Source organism: Pleurodeles waltl, chromosome 8 (genome assembly GCF_031143425.1).
Source record: "Pleurodeles waltl isolate 20211129_DDA chromosome 8, aPleWal1.hap1.20221129, whole genome shotgun sequence".
Lineage (NCBI taxonomy): Eukaryota > Metazoa > Chordata > Amphibia > Caudata > Salamandridae > Pleurodeles > Pleurodeles waltl.
Genome location: NC_090447.1, coordinates 1,328,035,939 through 1,328,054,244, shown reverse-complemented (window position 1 = coordinate 1,328,054,244; position 18,306 = coordinate 1,328,035,939). Strand labels below are relative to the sequence as shown.

Sequence of the window (18,306 nt, the reverse complement as noted above, 5' to 3'; positions counted from 1 at the left end):
AGGAGGGCGGCAAAAATCTCACTAGCCATGCACCCAAGAGGCAGACTATGTTCAAAGTTCATAAAGCCAAACTGGCTGGAGAAAACCCTCTTATCAAGCACATCAATGCGTTTAAATTCTATATCAGGCGGATCAGCAGGAAAAGTATTCGGGTTTGCTATACTAGCCAAAGCCTAAACTACAGAAATTTCCAGTGGTGGATAGCAACTTAAAAAAGCGAAGTCATCCAGATCAGACCTGTAAAGCGTAACTATGGGGTGACTAACTAGCAGCGCCAAGCAGAGCTCTGCGCCTGCAACACCTATATTGTCCGTAACTCTTCACTGAAGGGCAGTAAAGTCTGCAAAGTTAAAGTGCGAAGTTGAAAATTTTTAGTACGTAGATTAGCTTTAGGTTCCACAACTGGCAACTGCAGCTCTAACACCTCAGTGCCTTTGCTTTCATGACAAAACGTTGGTTGAGATGTAGCCAAACTCTGCTCGGAATCTGAGATTGGTGAATGAGTTTGATCCCGGATCCGTGCCTCTGAATCTGGGTCTGGTGTCAGCCCAGCCACAAATAAGATAGCAAACTGCAAAGGAGCAGAAGCGCAGCCTAGCACCAGTGAGGGGCCAAGCCGTGGTCTAATGTGGTCAGTCAGACGGGGAAGGCACTGATGGCAAAGCCTGACTGGTGAACCAACAGATACATGGGAGCTCAAAGGGGGGAAAAAGAATTATCCAGAAAGCTTGCAGCACTGCTTCCTTTGAGGCCTCTACCCGCTGCAGAGTTACGGAACAGGAGAATTACTGTACTCCAGCTAAGGAGTGGGATCAGAATCGAACAAGTGGTTCAAGGTTCGACCTTTTGAGTTCCAACTGCATGGCCCCTCCATGGAGTCAGAGCAATGTCAGAATTATTTACTGTGTTTTGTAAAGACTTGTCCTTGGACTTGGTCTTAAACTTACCAGAGGACGTGGACCCAAACCAGGATCAGAGCTTGGAGCAGGAATGGATCCCCCATTAAGAGTGCGACTAGCCTTGGCACCTGTGCTTTGGTTCAAGACAGCAAAGATAGATGTCATGTAGGACTGAAACTAACATCTGCTTCAGACACGTATGGCATAACTTAAAAGCCTGTTGGGAGAGACATCCCAAGTAAACTTTTGAAAAGCATTTCTGGAGGTCAGAAAAGCACCAACTGAGATCAGGAGAAGAGTTCATGCAGAATAAAAGGAACTGACAGTGCACAGGAGCGACCTCTATACATGGCTTTTCAGAGTCAATTCTGGAGATGGGGCATCACTGTCTCCAAATCCAATGGCAGCACATAGCGGGCACTTGGGAACAATTGCTGGTAAAATGTTTGCGGTGCAGTCTGGCATCTAGGGAACTTGAAAATAAAGAATTTGAGTTTAAGAGTGGCCATGAGAACTGGAGTTTTTCTATGGCGTAAAATACAGATATGATTTTACTTCCAAGGTTATCCTGCAACTAATACCTTCAATAATTATCAATAACACGCCAGGGCCAGTATTTTCCCCGGTGGCATCAACCTGCTAGGCATGGTCTAAAAAAATCAAAGTGTTACCATCAATAAGTAATGGCCATCACTGTGCCCAGGCTGGGAACCATCTTACTCTGGATGGCCCAAACATGCAAAGAACTATAACCAATAAGAGACAGCAAGCCTGAGCATTTACACTTATACATACATTTTCACCTTGACATAGGCAGTCACAAATATACTTGCCTGCACACAAGCACTCGCATTCTTTTGTACCACTTTCTCCCAGACTCTCCTCTGGCTTTCCAGGCCTGAAGCACGGCTAGTTTCTGATCTCTGATGTCGAATGTGCAGGCTGCTCAAGATGCATGCCCATCCATGTACAGAACGTCTTTCTGCTAATTACATGGAAAGCCTGGGGGTGAGAGGGCGTGGAAGGGAACTTTAACAGTTCCCTTCTTCTTCAGTAAAGAGTGCACCAATCTGCGGAGCACTTTACTGCAGACTGAAGAAGTCTTAAAAAAGTGGCAGGGCTGAAATCAAATGCCATTATAAAGGAACCACTACTTAAGCAGGCATGCATACATGAGCACTGCTCATCCCAGCTGAACAAGCAGCTGAATGAATAAACCTAAAAGGGAGGCAGCTCAGGTAATTATTCAAAGCCAGTCCTGGGACAGCGTAGGGATAAGGGCAGTCCTTTTCAGATATTCTCAGAAATATTGATGTCATGCCATTGAGCAGCACAGGACAATCTGACCCTACCCCTGCCTACCTTACTGCATCACTGTAAGGAAATGCCTCCTTGGCATGGTTACCCCCTGACTTTTTGCCTTTTGTTGATGCCAGTTATGATTGAAAGTGTTCCGGGACCCTGCTAACCAGGCCCCAGCACCAGTGTTCTTTCCCTAAACTGTACCTTTGTTCCCACAATTGGCACAGCCCAGGCACACAGATAAGTCCCTTGTAAATGGTACCAAGGGCACTGTTGCCAGAGAAGGTCTCTAAGGGCTGCAGCATGTCTTATGCCACCCTGGGGACCCCTCACTCTGCACATGCACACTGCCTCACTTCTTGTGTGTGCTGGTGGGGAGAAAATGACTAAGTCGACATGGCACTCCCCTCAGAGTGCCATGTACACCTCTCACTGCCTGTGGCATAGGTAAGTCACCCCTCTGCCTTAGGGCTGTAAGGCCTGCCAGAGTGCACAATATCACAGGTGAGGGCATATGTGCATGAGCACTGTGCCCCTACAGTGTCTAAGCAAAACCTTAGACATTGTAAGTGCAGGGTAGCCATAAAGAGTATATGGTCTGGGAGTTGGTCAAACACAAACTCCTCAGTTCCATAATGGCTACACTGAAATCTGGGAAGTTTGGTATCAAACTTCTCAGCACAATAAATGCACACTGATGCCAGTGTGGGATTTATTGTAAAATACACCCAAAGGGCATCTTAGAGATGCCCCCTGAATACCAGTCCGAATCCTAGTGCTAGGCTGACCAGTTTCTGCCAGCCTGCCACAACCAGACGAGTTTCTGGTCACATGGGGAGAGTGCCTTTGTCACTCTGTGTCTAGGAACAAAGCCTGTACTGGGTGGAGGTGCTTCTCACCTCCCCTTGCAGGAACTGTAACGCCTGGTGTAAGGAAATGCCTCCTTGGCATGGTTACCCCGACTTTTTGCCTTTGCTGATGCTAAGTTTTGATTTGAAAGTGTGCTGAGGCCTGCTAACCAGGCCCCAGCACCAGTGTTCTTTCCCTAACCTGTACTTTTGTTTTCACAACTGGCACACCCTGGCATCCAGGTAAGTCCCTTGTAACTGGTACCCCTGGTACCAAGGGCCCTGATGCCAGGGAAGGTCTCTAAGGGCTGCAGCATGTCTTATGCCACCCTGGGGACCCCTCACTCAGCACAGACACACTGCTTGCCAGCTTGTGTGTGCTGGTGAGGGCAAAACGAGTAAGTCGACATGGCACTCCCCTCAGGGTGCCATGTGAACCTCACACTGCCTATGCAGTATAGATAAGTCACCCCTCTAGCAGGCCTTACAGCCCTAAGGCAGGGTGCACTATACCATAGGTGAGGGCACAAGTGCATGAGCACTGTGCCCCTACAGTGTCTAAACAAAACCTTAGACATTATAAGTGCAGGGTATCCATAAGAGTATATGGTCTGGGAGTCTGTCAAACACGAACTCCACAGCACCATAATGGCTACACTGAAAACTGGGAAGTTTGGTATCAAACTTCTCAGCACAATAAAAGCACACTGATGCCAGTGTACATTTTATTGTAACATACACCCCAGAGGGCACCTTAGAGGTGCCCCCTGAAACCTTAACCAACTACCTGTGTAGGCTGACTGGTTTTAGCAGCCTGCCACACTCGAGACATGTTGCTGGCCACATGGGGAGAGTGCCTTTGTCACTCTGTGGCTAGTAACAAAGCCTGTACTGGGTGGAGGTGCTTCACACCTCCCCCTGCAGGAACTGTAACACCTGGTGGTGAGCCTCAAAGGCTCACCCCCTTTGTTACAGCACCACAGGGCACTCCAGCTAGTGGAGTTGCCCGCCCCCTCCGGCCACGGCCCCACTTTTGGCGGCAAGCCCCTAAGGTGTCCTGAGCTGCAACTGACTCTGACTTTTAGAAATCCTCCATCTTGCAGATGGAGGATTCCCCCAATAGGGATAGGAATGTGACCCCCTCCCCTTGGGAGGAGGTACAAAGAGGGTGTACCCACCCTCAGGGCTAGTAGCCATTGGCTACTAACCCCACAGACCTAAACACGCCCTTAAATTTAGTATTTAAGGGCTCCCCAGAACCTAGGAACTCAGATTCCTGCAACCTAAGAAGAAGAGGACTGCTAAGCTGAAAAACCCTGCAGAGAAGACGGAGACACCAATTGCTTTGGCCCCAGCTCTACCGGCCTGTCTCCCTCCCTTCTAAGACACTGCTCCAGCGACGCTTTCCCCAGGGACCAGCGACCTCTGAATCCTCAGAGGACTGCCCGGCTCTAGAATGACCAAGAACTCCTGAGGACAGCGGCTTTGTTCACCCAAGACTGCAACTTTGTTTCAAAGGAGCAACTTTAAAACAACTGCGTTTCCCGCCGGAAGCGTGAGACTTGCTACTCTGCACCCGACGCCCCCGGCTCGACTTGTGGAGAAACAACACTTCAGGGAGGACTCCCCGGCGACTACGAGACCGTGAGTAGCCAGAGTTGCCCCCCCTGATCCTCCACAGCGACGCCTGCAGAGGGAATCCCCAGGCTCCCCCTGACCGCGACTGCCTGCTTCCCAGATCCCGACGCCTGGTAAAGACTCTGCACCCGCAGGCCCCAGGACCTGAAAGATCGCAACTCCAGTGCAGGAGTGACCCCCAGGAGGCCCTCTCCCTTGCCCAGCTGGTGGCTACCCCGAGGAGCCCCCCCCTTGCTTGCATCGCTGAAGAGACCCCTTAGTCTCCCATTGATTTCCATTGGAAACCAGACGTGTGTTTGCACACTGCACCCGGCCGCCCACGTGCTGCTGAGGGTGTACTTCCTGTGCTAACTTGTGTCCCCCCCGGTGCCCTACAAAACCCCCCTGGTCTGCCCTCTGAAGACGCGGGTATTTACCTGCTGGCAGACTGGAACCGGGGCACCCCCTTCTCCATTGAAGCCTATGCGTTTTAGGCACCACTTTGAACTCTGCACCTGACCTGCCCTGAGCTGCTGGTGTGGTAACTTTGGGGTTGCTCTGAACCCCCAACGGTGGGCTACCTTGGACCCAAACTTGAACCCCGTAGGTGGTTTACTTACCTGCAAAAACTAACTAACTCTTACTCCCCCCAGGAACTGTTGAAAATTGCACTGTCTAGTTTTAAAATAGCTATATGTGATTTATGTGAAGACTGTATATGCTATTTTGATTATTCAAAGTTCCTAAAGTACCTACCTGCAATACCTTTCATTTAAAGTATTACATGTAAAATTTGAACCTGTGGTTCTTAAAATAAACTAAGAAAATATATTTTTCTATACAAAAACCTATTGGCCTGGAATTGTCTTTGAGTGTGTTCTTCATTTATTGCTTGTGTATGTACAACAAATGCTTAACACTACTCCTTTGATAAGCCTACTGCTCGCCACACTACCACAAAATAGAGCATTAGTATTATCTCTTTTTGCCACTATCTTACCTTTAAGGGGAACCCTTGGACTCTGTGCATACTATTCCTTACTTTGAAATAGTGCATACAGACCAAACTTCCTACACCTGGCGGTGAGCCTCAAAGGTTCATGCCTTTTGTTACAACACCCCAGGGCATCCCAGCTAGTGGAGATGCCCGCCCCTCTGGCCACTGCCCCCACTTTTGGCGGCAAAGCAGGAGAGCATAATGATAAAAACAAGGAGGAGTCGCCCACCAGTCAGGACAGCCCGTAAGGTGTCCTGAGCTGAGTTGACCTCTGCCTTTAGAAATCCTCTATCTTGAGATAGGAGGATTCCCCCAATATGATTAGGGATGTGCCCCTCTCCCCTCAGGGAGGAGGCACAAAGAGGGTGTAGCCACCCTTCAGGACAGTAGCCATTGGCTACTGTCCTCCTGACCTAAACACACCCCTAAATTTAGTATTCAGGGGCGACCCAGAACCCAGGAAATCAGATTCCAGCAACCTACACAAAGAAGAAGGACTGCTGACCTGAAAGCCCAGTAGAGACGACAGAGAGGACAACTGACTTGGCCCCAGCCCTACCGTCCTGTCTCCAGACTCCAAGAACCTCCACAGACACGGACCAGCGACCTCTGAGGACTCAGAGGACTGCCCTGAACCCGAAGGACCAAGAAACTCCCGAGAACAGCAGCACTGTTCACCAACAGCAACATCTTTGCAACAAAGAAGCAACTTTTAAAGAACTCACTCTTCCTGCTGGAAGCGTGAGACTTCACACTCTGCACCTGAGGCCCCCGGCTCGAGCTCCAGAGAGGACTCCAAGGCGACTGCGACTACGTGAGTAACCTGAGACGACCCTCCCTGAACCCCTACAGCAACGCCTGCAGAGAGGATCCAGAGGATCCCCTTGACCGCGATTGCTGGGTAACAAGGGACCCGATGCGTGAACAAAGCACTGTACCCACAGCCCCCAGGACCGAAAGGAACCAACCTCCAGTTCAGGAGTAACCAGCAGGTGGCCCTCTTCCTATCCCAGTCAGTGGCTGGCCCGAGAAGCCCCCCTGTGCCATGCCTGCATCGCCTAAGTGGCCCCCAGGTCCCTCCATTGCTTTCTATAGAAAACCCGACGCCAACTTTGCACACTGCACCCAGCCGCTGAGGGTGTGTTTTGTGTGCCTGTTTGTGTCCCACCCTGCCGTCCCCTCCCCCCCAAAGTGCTCTACAAAACCCCCACTGGTCTACTCCCCGAGGACGCAAGTACTTACCTGCTAGCAGACTGGAATCAGAGCCCCCCCCCTGTTCTCCGTAGGCGCCTATGTGTTTTGGGCCCTCCTTTGACCTCTGCACCTGACCTGCCCTGTGTTGCTGGTGCGGTGAATTTGGGGTTGCCTTGAACCCCCAACAGTGGGCTGCCTATGCCCAGGAGACTGACTGTTTAAGTGCTTTTCTTACCTGACAAACCTAACAATACTTACCTCCCCCATGAACTGTTGATTTTTGCAGTGTCCACTTTTAAAATAGCTTATTGCCATTTTAACCTATACTGTGTGTACTACTGCTTTAATTCAAAGTTCCTTACTTACCTGTGTGGAGTACCATGCATTTGATGTATTTATTTCAAATCTTGAGGTTCTAAAATAAATTAAGGAAATATATTTTTCTATATAAAAACTATTGGCCTGGAGTTAAGTCTTTGAGTGTGTGTTCCTCATGTATTGCCTGCATGTGTACAACAAATGCTTAACACTACCCTCTGATAAGCCTAATGCTCGTCCACACTACCACAAAATACAGCATTAGTATTATCTAATTTTGCCACTATCAACTTCTAAGGGGAACCCTTGGACTCTGTGCACACTATCTCTCACTTTGAGATAGTATATACAGAGCCTACTTCCTACAATCACTTATTGAAAAAAATACAGAAATGCCTCAGAGTAGTCAGTGCAGGCTTCAGGCAACCTCTGGCTCAAATTTAGCTCTGCCAGTAGCAGGGCTAAGACTGACTCTAGCTCCAAACACATACACCTTCTCTCTAAAATTGCCTCCATTTCAATGCAAGTCAATACAGAAAAGAAATTTCCCCATTTTTCCTAAATACTCCTCTTTCCAAATGCTGGCATTAATGTTTTAGCCACATGTGAATGAGTCTTCAAAGTCCCTGCCACCTTGAAATGCAACCCCACCTCCCCCTAGTCCTGGAAGATGCCACTCCCTGCCCTGAGGCCCACCTGGCACCAGGACAGGCTGGAAATTAGATATGCAAGTAAGCCTGTTTCACTACCAGGCTAGTCACATCCCTAAGCTGGGCTGCCTGATGTGCTCCACCAAGGGAGGGTCCCACCATCCTGTTTTGGTGGAATTAGGAATTCTGGGACAGGGTTATGCCCCCTCCTCATAGGAAGTGGTTATATAGGAGGAGTAGTCACCAGAGGTGTAAGTAGCTATTACGCTAGACTCCCCTTAACGCCCCTAAATTCAGTATTTAGGTGCCCCCTCCGCCCCACAGCAGAACTTCACAATCGTCTGCCTGCAGAAAAAGGGCAAAGAAACAATGCCTACCCTTCTGCTGTCCTGACAATTGCCCAGACCCGAATAATTCTGCAGCTGTGCCTCCCCCAAAAGCTTTGGAGGGCCATCAGCACTTACTAAACCAACCAGCATTTCCCTGGGAGTGGAGGAGCCAGTTCTCTGCAACATGTACGCACCAACTGTGACATCCTGTCCACCGTACCACCAGATCCACTAACGCAGCAGCCACCCAGGAGTTGCCATGCACCAATACCCGAGGCACCAGAGCAGTTGCAAGCATCAGGGCTTGTTTGTGTCTGAGCCATATGCCATTGCCGCAAAACGATGACCTTCACCGAGGGACGACTGTATCAACAAGGCTGCCCACGAGAGTGGCCAGACTGTCTTTTTTTTTTCCTTCTCTTCAGGTCTAAGCAAGCACCGTAAGCACCCTTGACTCACAGACCGTCAACCACAACCCTTTCCACCCAAGTGCTCCAGGTTGGGTCCAAGACTATCAACTGTGCCACCTTGCGCCCTGGACCCCCACAAACTGACACCGGACGACGACACCAACACCCTCCACCCCCTCCCACTCATTACTGTGTAAAAGTGTACTGGTGTATTTTACTCACCTCACTGTGAACAAAAACTTTACAACAGTACTTAGCTTATTTTGAAGATTTCTCCTGTTGAAACATAATATAGAAACTTGTGATTTTCTAAAATGGTCTCGAGTTTCTCTTTGAGTGAGTGTCTCATTTATTGACTCTCTGATTAACAAATGCTTAGCACTACCCTTTGATAAGGCTAAACTGCTCACCCACACTACCACATAAAAAGCATTTAGGGTTATTGCTTTCAACACCTATCAACCAATGAGGGTCACCTGTACTGTCTGCACAAAGTGCCACTACACGGGTACACTATATAGATAGCCAGCTTCCTCAACTGGTCAACAGCTCAAACATCCTTGGGGGAACTCAAAGGCCCCACAGAATGTGACTGCTTGTAGAGGCCCTTGCTCATGCTTCTCATGCGTGGGATAAGAAAAAAATCAATCTTTCAACAGCCCCCTAAATTCCCTATATTATGGGATACCCAGTATTAACTTCCATTATCCACTTTGTCAGTCCTTTTCAGTCTCCTAAGTGCCAGAAAACCTTTCCGTGCATTTAATGTGTATCTGCTTCAGCATTCTAGTGTAAACCTCAGACATTTTTGATTCCTCTAGGAATTGTGAGTTCTTCCTTGATCAGTATCTTTTGTCTCTCTTGAGCTCTGACTTTCCCTTTTCTTCAGCAAAGCCATTTCACTGGACTCACTTCTCTCTGACTTTACCTACATCTTTAAACATCTTCCTTTGTACTTTGCAAACCAGTGTTCCATGTCCAAGTTGTTCAGTAAATCACTATGACAGTTTTCTTTTCAGAGTCCTGCTCAGTCATAAAGGAAAATGTCACTTCCCCAGTGTACATCTGTTTGTGGCATGTGGTGCTAGAGATTCACATGCTGTGCATATTCTGCCAACTAGTGTTGGGCTCTGAGTGTTACAAGTTGTTTTTCTTCAAAGAAGCTTTTTCGAGTCATTAAATTGAGTGACCCCTCCTCTCAGTGAAGGTGCGCATGGCATTGAGTCCTTTGTTAGATTGTTTTCCTGCAGGAGGGTGAAGTAAGAAGTGAAGAATTGTGTATGTACAGACATATAGTAAGTAAATAAGCTGTCCATGCAATGTATATACATATTTACATAATAAAGTATTACAACGGCTACTGGCTTCTGGTGAGGGCGCACGGCAATCTACAGTACTACATGCCACGAACAGATGTACACTGGGTAAGTGACATTTTCCGTTCGATGGCATGTGTAGGTGCAGATACACATGCTGTGCACAGACTGAAAAGCAGATCCCTCCTAAGTAAGCGGTGGGTAGCTCGTAGGAGTAGTTTGAAATAGTGTTTTAAGCAGTGCTTGACCAACATTTGCTTGTTGGCGGGATAGCACATTCACACAGTAGTATTTAGTAAATGTGTTTGGCGTAGACCATGTGGCTGCTTTACATATGTCTACCATTGGTATATTTCCTAGAAATGCCAATGAAGCTCCTTTCTTTCTCCTAGAATGTGCTTTAGGAGTTACTAATAGTTGCCTTTTAGCTTTAAGATAGCAAGTTTGAATACACTTTACTACATCTGGCTAATCCTTGTTTAGAAATAAGATTCCCTTTAAGAGGCTGTTGAAAGGCCACAAAAAGTTGTTTTGATTTTCTAATATCTTTTGTTCTGTCAATATAATACATGAGAGATCTTTTGAGATCAAGAGTGTGGAAAGCTCTTTGTGAACTGAATCTGACTGTGGAAAGAAGACAGGCAATTCCACCGAATGATTGATGTGAAACGGTGAAATCGATTTTGGTGGAAATTTCGGATGGGTTATAAGTACTATTTGTGTTTGTGAATTTGGAAGAAAGCTTCTTCTAAAGTGAATGCTTGATTTTAACTTACTCTCATTAAGGAAGTAATTGCTACCAGGAAAGCAACTTTCCATGAGAGAAAGTGAAGAGCGCAAGAATGCATAGATGCAAATGGTGGACCAATAAGTCTTGTGAGCACAATATTGAGATTCCAGGCAGGAGATGGTGGAGTTCTAGGTGGAATAACTCTTTTAAGGCCTTCCATAAATGCTTTTATGACAGGTATTCTAAACAGAGAAGTATGCTGTCTGTTTTGGAGGTAAGCTGATATTGCTATTAAATTAATTTTAATAGATGAATATGCTAGATTTGCTTTTTGTAAGTGAAGCAAATAAAGAATATCCTGTACTGATGCATTAAGTGGATCAATATTTTTAGGCTGACACAAATATACAAAATGTTTCTATTTAGCTGCATAGCACTGTCTAGTTGTAGGTTTGCGTGCTTCTTTTAGAATGTCCATACATTTTAATGGAAGCTGTAAATATCCAAAATCTATGACTTCAGGACCCAAATCGCCAGGTTGAGCACACTGGCATTGGGATCTTTGTTCTGAGTCAACAAGTCTGGTCTGTTTGAAAGGTTCTACAGACAGATCCAACAGTGTTGTGTACCAGTGTTGCCATGCCCACGTGGGACCTATGAGTAACATAGTGAAGCAGGTGTGACGGATCACTAATCCAGAAATTGAATGAGTGGGAGGGGGGGAAAAGCACAAGCAAATATCCCTGACCAATTGATCCATAGTGCATTGCCCTTGGATTGAGGGTGTGGGTACCTGGACGCGAAGTTTGGGCATTTTGCGTTTTCACTTGTTGCGGAGAAATCTATGTTTAGTGTTCTCCACACGTGAAAGTACTGTTGAGTTACTTGGGAGTGAATCTCCCTTTCGTGTATTTGTTGCTGCGTCCTGCTTAAGAGGTCTGCTAGTTGGTTGTATACCCCTGGGATATACTCTGCTAATAGCTGTGAATGCGATTGCGAATTGCCCATTTCTAAACTGTGCTGTTGTCTGCCCTTATTAACACTGTTTTGTGTGTGAGCAATTGTCACTGTCAGCAATTCCAAGTGATTTATGTGGTAAGTCTGCTGGATTGAGTCCCATTCTCCCTGAATTGTAAGATTGTTGAGATGGGTTCCCCACCTATCATGTTAATACCCTTGACTTTGCTGGCTCTTTAAAAATGTTGTAAGCATGTTTAACATATCTGGTAACATTGGCAAACATTGTTATTGGTTATGTGGGAGGAAAGAGTGTTGAATAAGAAATCCTGCTCTATGGGCTCATAGTGCACCTGTATGTTGTGGTATGTGGCTGCCCTAGAAAGGACCTGATTATAGGCCTTGGTGTCTTCAAGTGGAGACAGCCTTGTGGAATACAGTTCGGGGTCATTCGAGGGAATTGGTTCAGAATCATACATATCCCATGGGTCCATGTTATAAGTATTGTCACCCATATAATCCCCATGTGATGAGACAGGAGATTGTGTGGAAAACTGTGTGGGTGATGATGGTGGTGGTGGAGTGTGAGGCGGTGGAGAAGAGGGAAGAAAAGACGAATGAGGTGGAGAAGGCTGATGCACTGGCTTCTCCGTGTGCTTAAATATCTTTGCCAGTGAAGGGCCAGTTTACAAACTTTGTTGGAATGTTAGTTTCCTCTTTGGAAAGGAGGAGGCTTGTAGTCTCCTTTGTTTATGGTCCATGACCTCAAGATTTGGTCTGTCTGTTTCCTGTTCTGGAGATGAAACCTGTTTGCTGCTCACCAATGAATGCTCCGAACGTTTGGTGCTAGAATGCTTTAAACGGGCTAAAACTGTTGTTTCTGCAGTAGATGACAGTTTTGTTTGGCTCCGAAGAGGAGCTTGGATATTTCGGCTCCGAAGAGGGGAGTGGATGTTTCGGCTCCGATCTGGTATGAAGCGGTCTCGGTTCCAAAGTGGAAGCCTCCATCTTTCGACTCGACGCCAAAACAGGTGTGGTAGTCTGTTCGGTGGAGTGAGTCTTGGCCTTTTTCGGCGCGAACCAAAGGGTCGGTCAACGATCTGTAGTTTTCCGGTATGACCTTGGCTGGCAGGCAGTGGTGGACCCAAGGCATTCTGTGACTTTTTAATCTGTTTTGGATCGGTAGGGGCTGGTGTACTCACGTACTGCACTGAAGGAATAATGTGACTGTCCCCATCTGAGTCATGTTCGGAGTCAGAGTCTGGGATGGAGACCAAAGTCTGTGCCTGTTCCTCAATGAAGATGTCAGGCGTTTGTTCCGTCCACTTCGATGCCATCTCTAGCCGTCCTGCTCTTTGATCCCGTAAGGTCTTCTTGGATCGGAAGGATTGTCACGCCTCGCAGGTCTCTTCTTTGTGGTCCGGAGAGAGGCAGAGGTTACACACCGAGTGCTGGTCGGTGTAGGGGAACTTGGCATGCCACCGAGGGCAGAATCGAAATGGCGTCTGATCCATGAGCCTGTGAGGCAGTCGCCTCAAGAAGGGCGTGGGCGCCCGAAAGGGCGTTTAATCGATCCTGACGCTGCAATCGCATCAAGTGTAGTCAGAAACGCATTTGAAAAACGATACAGACGTTGAAGGAAAAGCTAGAGATGTTCAGATAGTACCGAACCAAGATCTACCAGAGCGAGAGGGAACACGTCCAAACTCGACGGTGGAAAGAAAACAATCTAACAAAGGACTTGATGCCCATGCGCACTACCACCAAGAGTCGTCATCACTCAATCTTGAGAATCGAAAAAGCTTTTTTGAAGAAAAACAACTTCTAACACTCCGCGCCCAACACCAGATGGCAGAATATGCACAGCATGTGTATCTGCAGCTACACATGCCATTAAATATACACCTCCCTCTTGCCTCCATATTTTTTTAACAGCATAGCCTGAAAGCAGGCAGCATACCCACATCTGGTGGGGTCATTCTCAGGCACATTCCTCTAACCACAGTTGGCAGAAGCCTAAAACAAGGCCTTGTTCTGAAACGTACACTGTCAGATTCATGATGCATTACAGTCTCTCTAAGCAAATGTGGAGACAAGATAACCCTTTATCTCAGATAAAGTAAAGGAAAAGAGGTAGAGGAATTCCCCATACAAGGGGGAGGGAGGCGCTGCAGGAAGGGATCAGTGCAGAGCACGGGACCTCTGTAAAAGTGAGCACAACCTACTATAAAAATGAGTCACTACTGGAGGACTTTAATTAACCATGGGGAATATACACAAACAACAAAAGAAGCTGTATAAGATACAAAACAGGAAAACCAAATTTACAACCACTCAAGAACAAAAAGGCTCATCTATGTGCAGAGTCTGAAAAATGCACCCTACTGGATCACACGTGATACTCAAAGTCAACATCAGGCAGATTTAAATATCACAAAATCTGGAGCTTACATTTAAGTTGCCATCTTATGAATGGCCGCTGACAACCATTTGAATTGCAGCTTCCTTATAGCATACTGGGCAGAAAAATAATGCATACACTATTGATACTACAGCTCTATCACGATTGAGAATCCAACAAAACACAATTGACCACCTGTGCATGGCATTTTTTCTTAGTCTCATGAATTACATGGCTCATAATCCTGCCATTTGGGCACAGAACGTGTCTTGGTATCAATAGGTTTCCTGCATGCGTCTCACTAAACTACACAACAGCAAAAGTAGCTATATTCAACTCCTCACCAGGTTTGGGATTCACTAGGCATATAAAAACACATTACCTTCCAAATGTTTTTCTCACCTTTCCAGTCTCATTGTATTATCAGTATTGGTCAAACACCCTTTTTTGTAGTGCGGTGCACAAGCGCAGTGACTAAAGTAGTCGACTTTGCTTTTCAAAAAGGAAGTGCTTCATATTGCTACTATCGTATAACATTAGCACCATCAGCATTATTCGTTGGCCCAGACAGCAAATTTAAGTGCTAGACTAATCAAAAAGAAAGGATCTCTCCCCAACTACTTTCACATTACACAACAAACCAGATGCTAACAAAGTCCATTTCATCCAAGCTTATTTTTTTAGCCACTGCTGAAAATGTTCCAAAAGATTACAAGACTAGATAACAATAAACAATATAGCAAATAAGCATATCTCAGTATAAAATGACAACTTTAAAGGCTGGTGACCAACTTCTACAATGAAAAAACATGTACTTAATTAATAAATATATCTACTTCTATTTACCTTGAGAAACTTTAGGAGATAAAGTTTGCCCCACTGAAAACATGTTTCTTGGTCGAGGAGGAGTCTGAACTTGAGATTGCGTCTTGGCAGATATAGGAGTAATTTTAGACTGTGATGCAGTACTACGAAAGGTTCCATTATCCGTCATGCACGTGGTGATGTAAACATTATTTGACTGTCCAAATGATGTACTTGCAGGTATCAACTGTAAAAATCCGCCATCCTGAGAAAGACTGGGTGCAAGGGTAAACACAGTGCCATCTTCAACCTTAAAACTAAGTGTACTGGAAGCTTGATCACCGAGTGTGTGCAGAGGAAGACACTGATCGACAAAGACTACATCTGCAACTCTTTCTGAAGAGGTTACAGACTCTTCAGCAGATGCACTCTGGGGTTTGTCAACATTCTGGACTCGTATTTTACCTGGAGAAGACAATATTATAGTTGGTACATCTTCTCCACTAATGCTAGACACAGCATTACTTAGCTCAGTATCCCCTGAATGAGATGTTTCATCACTGATTATGATGTTTAGGGACATAATGCTTGAAGGATCTACATCAGACGAGCGGCTGCTGCTGGAAGGAACATTACCAGCAGATGTATGAACGGTGCTTGAGTCTATGATGGTAAATATGCTTTCTGAACCAGGAACAATATCCCTGAATGATGCAGTAGCCACTGTATTACTTGGAGAAGAGGTAATTATGTTTTCCCTCTCTATGGTTGCTATAGCTTGTAAAAGATTATCTGTATTTATATTGGTTGCTGCAGAAGGCACAGGTTCTTTCGGCACGGTTAAAGTTGATACAATTGCTTCGGAAAATGCAGCTGGAGTATCAACATTCTTTACAGGGGATTTAAGGGCATCACGTGGCTCAGGCTCATCTTGATGCTGCTCTTCTTCTGAATTAGGCTGACAAGATATTTCTTTCTGCGAGGGACTTAAACAAACAGGAATGTTATGGCCATCAACTCTATCACCTGGAATCGGACGAACGCTATGAGGTGACACTGGGGCAATTTCAGTTAAAGCTGCGTGTTCCTTACCACAGTCAGAGGTCTGACATGGCACAGTGCTACCCTTATCATTTTTCCTACTCTGTTTTACTGGTACTGCAACAAAAGGCTTTGCATTTGTTTCTTCTGATAAAGGGGCAATATTTAATATATCGGGTTCACACTCAAGGTCTCGTCTCCTACCTTTGCTGCTTGAAATATCTTCCATTTCAACATTTGAAGTAACTTGTGAATGCTCTGGAACACCAGGCTTAGTAAGTCCAAATCCAGGAAGACTTTGTTCATTAGGAGTAAAGTGTTCGGAGACTGATGATTCCTTTTCAGTTTCTATTACAATTGCACTGTGAGTTTCCACCATAGGAGAGATGGGAGTAGCAGGAGGTTTTCTGCCTGGACTCTTGCCTTCATCCATAGGACTCTGTAGATGGTCAGAATCTGGCCTATCATGCTCAGGAGTGGCAACTGTCTGTATCGTGCACACTTGTTTGTTATTTTCAACGTCTAATAAACCTTGGTCCAACTTTTCTTTCTCGTGCTCCATGTTCAGGACAACTAAGGTTGGTTTACTAATTTCTTCTTTTTCCACAGAGTTATCTGGATGTTTAGTCACTGCGTTACATACTTTTTCGGATGAGACATGTTTTCCGTGATTATGACCTGCAAGCAGAAAAGGAGCTTTATTTACAATTCAAAAAATGCAAGTGTCATCTTATTGCTGGGTTAGAGAATTAATAACTTACCTTATGGGCCAAATGTGAAGTATTTTTTAACACTGGCTAATTTAATCGTTTCTAAAGTAAAGAAGTAATATTTGCTAAAAAGAATGGGAAAACAATATACAAGTAGTAGAACCACCAAAGCAATAATATGGGTATAGCTATATGTTAAGCACTTGGGGCAATATGTACAAAAGCTTTTCCCCATAGACACAGAATGGGTAAAATCCTTTGGTACATCTGGCCCTTGGTGTCTTCTTGATGTTTAAGATTTTGTTCAGTAAATCGATTTTGATTTACATAAGGAAAATGCTGCTTATTCTGTAACACAAACCACTTCATTATGAGTTATGCTCATGTGGGTATGTCTGTTAGATGTAAGCACAAAGTACAGCACACACTAAAATGTAAGGTTCAAGCCACCCGAAGGAAATGAAAACCAGTAATGGCTAAGTCACTATGTCTAGGTTTAATTAGTTTACACATGCAAACAACCTATCTTCATGACTGTGTTCCAAAGCAAGAACACATTAAAATCAGATCTAATGGTTTTCGTAACGGCTTTGAATTAAATATGAGACACACTATTACATATTAAAGCCAGGCCTATTGGTTTTGGCAAGGGCTGTGATTGAGATATGAGAGTCACCAATACAGCTAATGTGGCTTTTGAATTAATGTCAGTTGTAGCTTTAAGAAAGTGAACTTACACACAGATTCACTGGATTTACACAACAGGAAAGGATCAAATGATGCCAAAATAAGTATTTTGTATAATGTCTGCCATTTGGCCCTCGAGTCTGATTCTTGCTTTTAACCTTGAGGACCTGTTGTCCTGAACTGAGGTTCGGCATCAACTACCTCTTCGACAACCAAGTTTCCTTCTCCTTTGACTTCCTGTCCTTCAGCTTCTCTTGAGCACTCTTCGATGTTAAAGCAGCCTCTGATTGCTTGTCTCCTGTGATGTCCTTGGGCCTTTATGACTCTTTCTGTTTGTGCCAGTCTTTACATGTGGAATGTTCACCACAGGTGATTCTTCTGGAACTTTAATGAGTCCATTTTCAAAGGCTCACACTCAGCAAAAGTGTGCACAGTTGGCGTTTCTTGGGACTCTGCTTCATTCAAAGCCTTCCTCTCAACAAATGTTGAAGACTCGTTCCTCTGTGTATGAGCCTTCTCACTGTTCGAGTTCTGTCGCCTTCGCATTGTCCTCCATGTGGATAGGCCAATGTACATAAGTAAAGTGTGTTTCTACTGCGACTGATTTGCCACCTAGTGTGTTCACTGTTGCCTTTTAAATCAAATCAGAGTTTATAAAGCACAGCTACTCACCCGTAAGGGTCTCAAGGCACTAAGGGGGTTTGTTGTCTGAGCTTCAGTTGAAGAACTAGGTTTTAAGGGCCTTCCTCAATTGAGGTAGCAATGATGATTCCCTGAGGTGCAGGGTGTTGCAGTTTTTTCTGCGAGGAACAAAGGATCGTCCACCCACCAGGGTACGTTGGCTAGTGCTTGTTGAGCACAGAGGTCTGGTGGGGGAGTAGAAGGTGATGTGGTGGATGAGGTAAGCAGGTCCTAGGTGGGAGGGCCTTGTAAGCGTGGACGAGGAGCTTGAAGTTAATTCTTTTCTCGATAGGAAGCCAGTGAAGGTCTCTTAGGTGATTGGAGATGTGTTCGTAGCGGGGAATGTCCAGGATGAGTCTGGCAGAATCATTTTGGATGTGCTGTGGTTTCTTAAGTTTCTTCTGGGTGGTACAGG

General features: G+C 45.6%; 1 protein-coding gene across 2 annotated transcripts in view; it reads right to left on the bottom strand.

Annotated features, from left to right (window-relative positions):
- NPAT (nuclear protein, coactivator of histone transcription) overlaps positions 1-18,306 on the bottom strand; it is a 310,955-nt gene that overhangs the window by 131,403 nt on the left and 161,246 nt on the right. The window contains exon 14 of one of the 2 annotated variants that reach the window (XM_069202322.1): positions 14,815-16,491. In XM_069202322.1, the coding sequence (XP_069058423.1) occupies positions 14,815-16,491 (1,677 nt within the window). The remainder of the gene's footprint in view (positions 1-14,814; positions 16,492-18,306) is intronic. The other variant, XM_069202323.1, reaches the window with a different exon arrangement.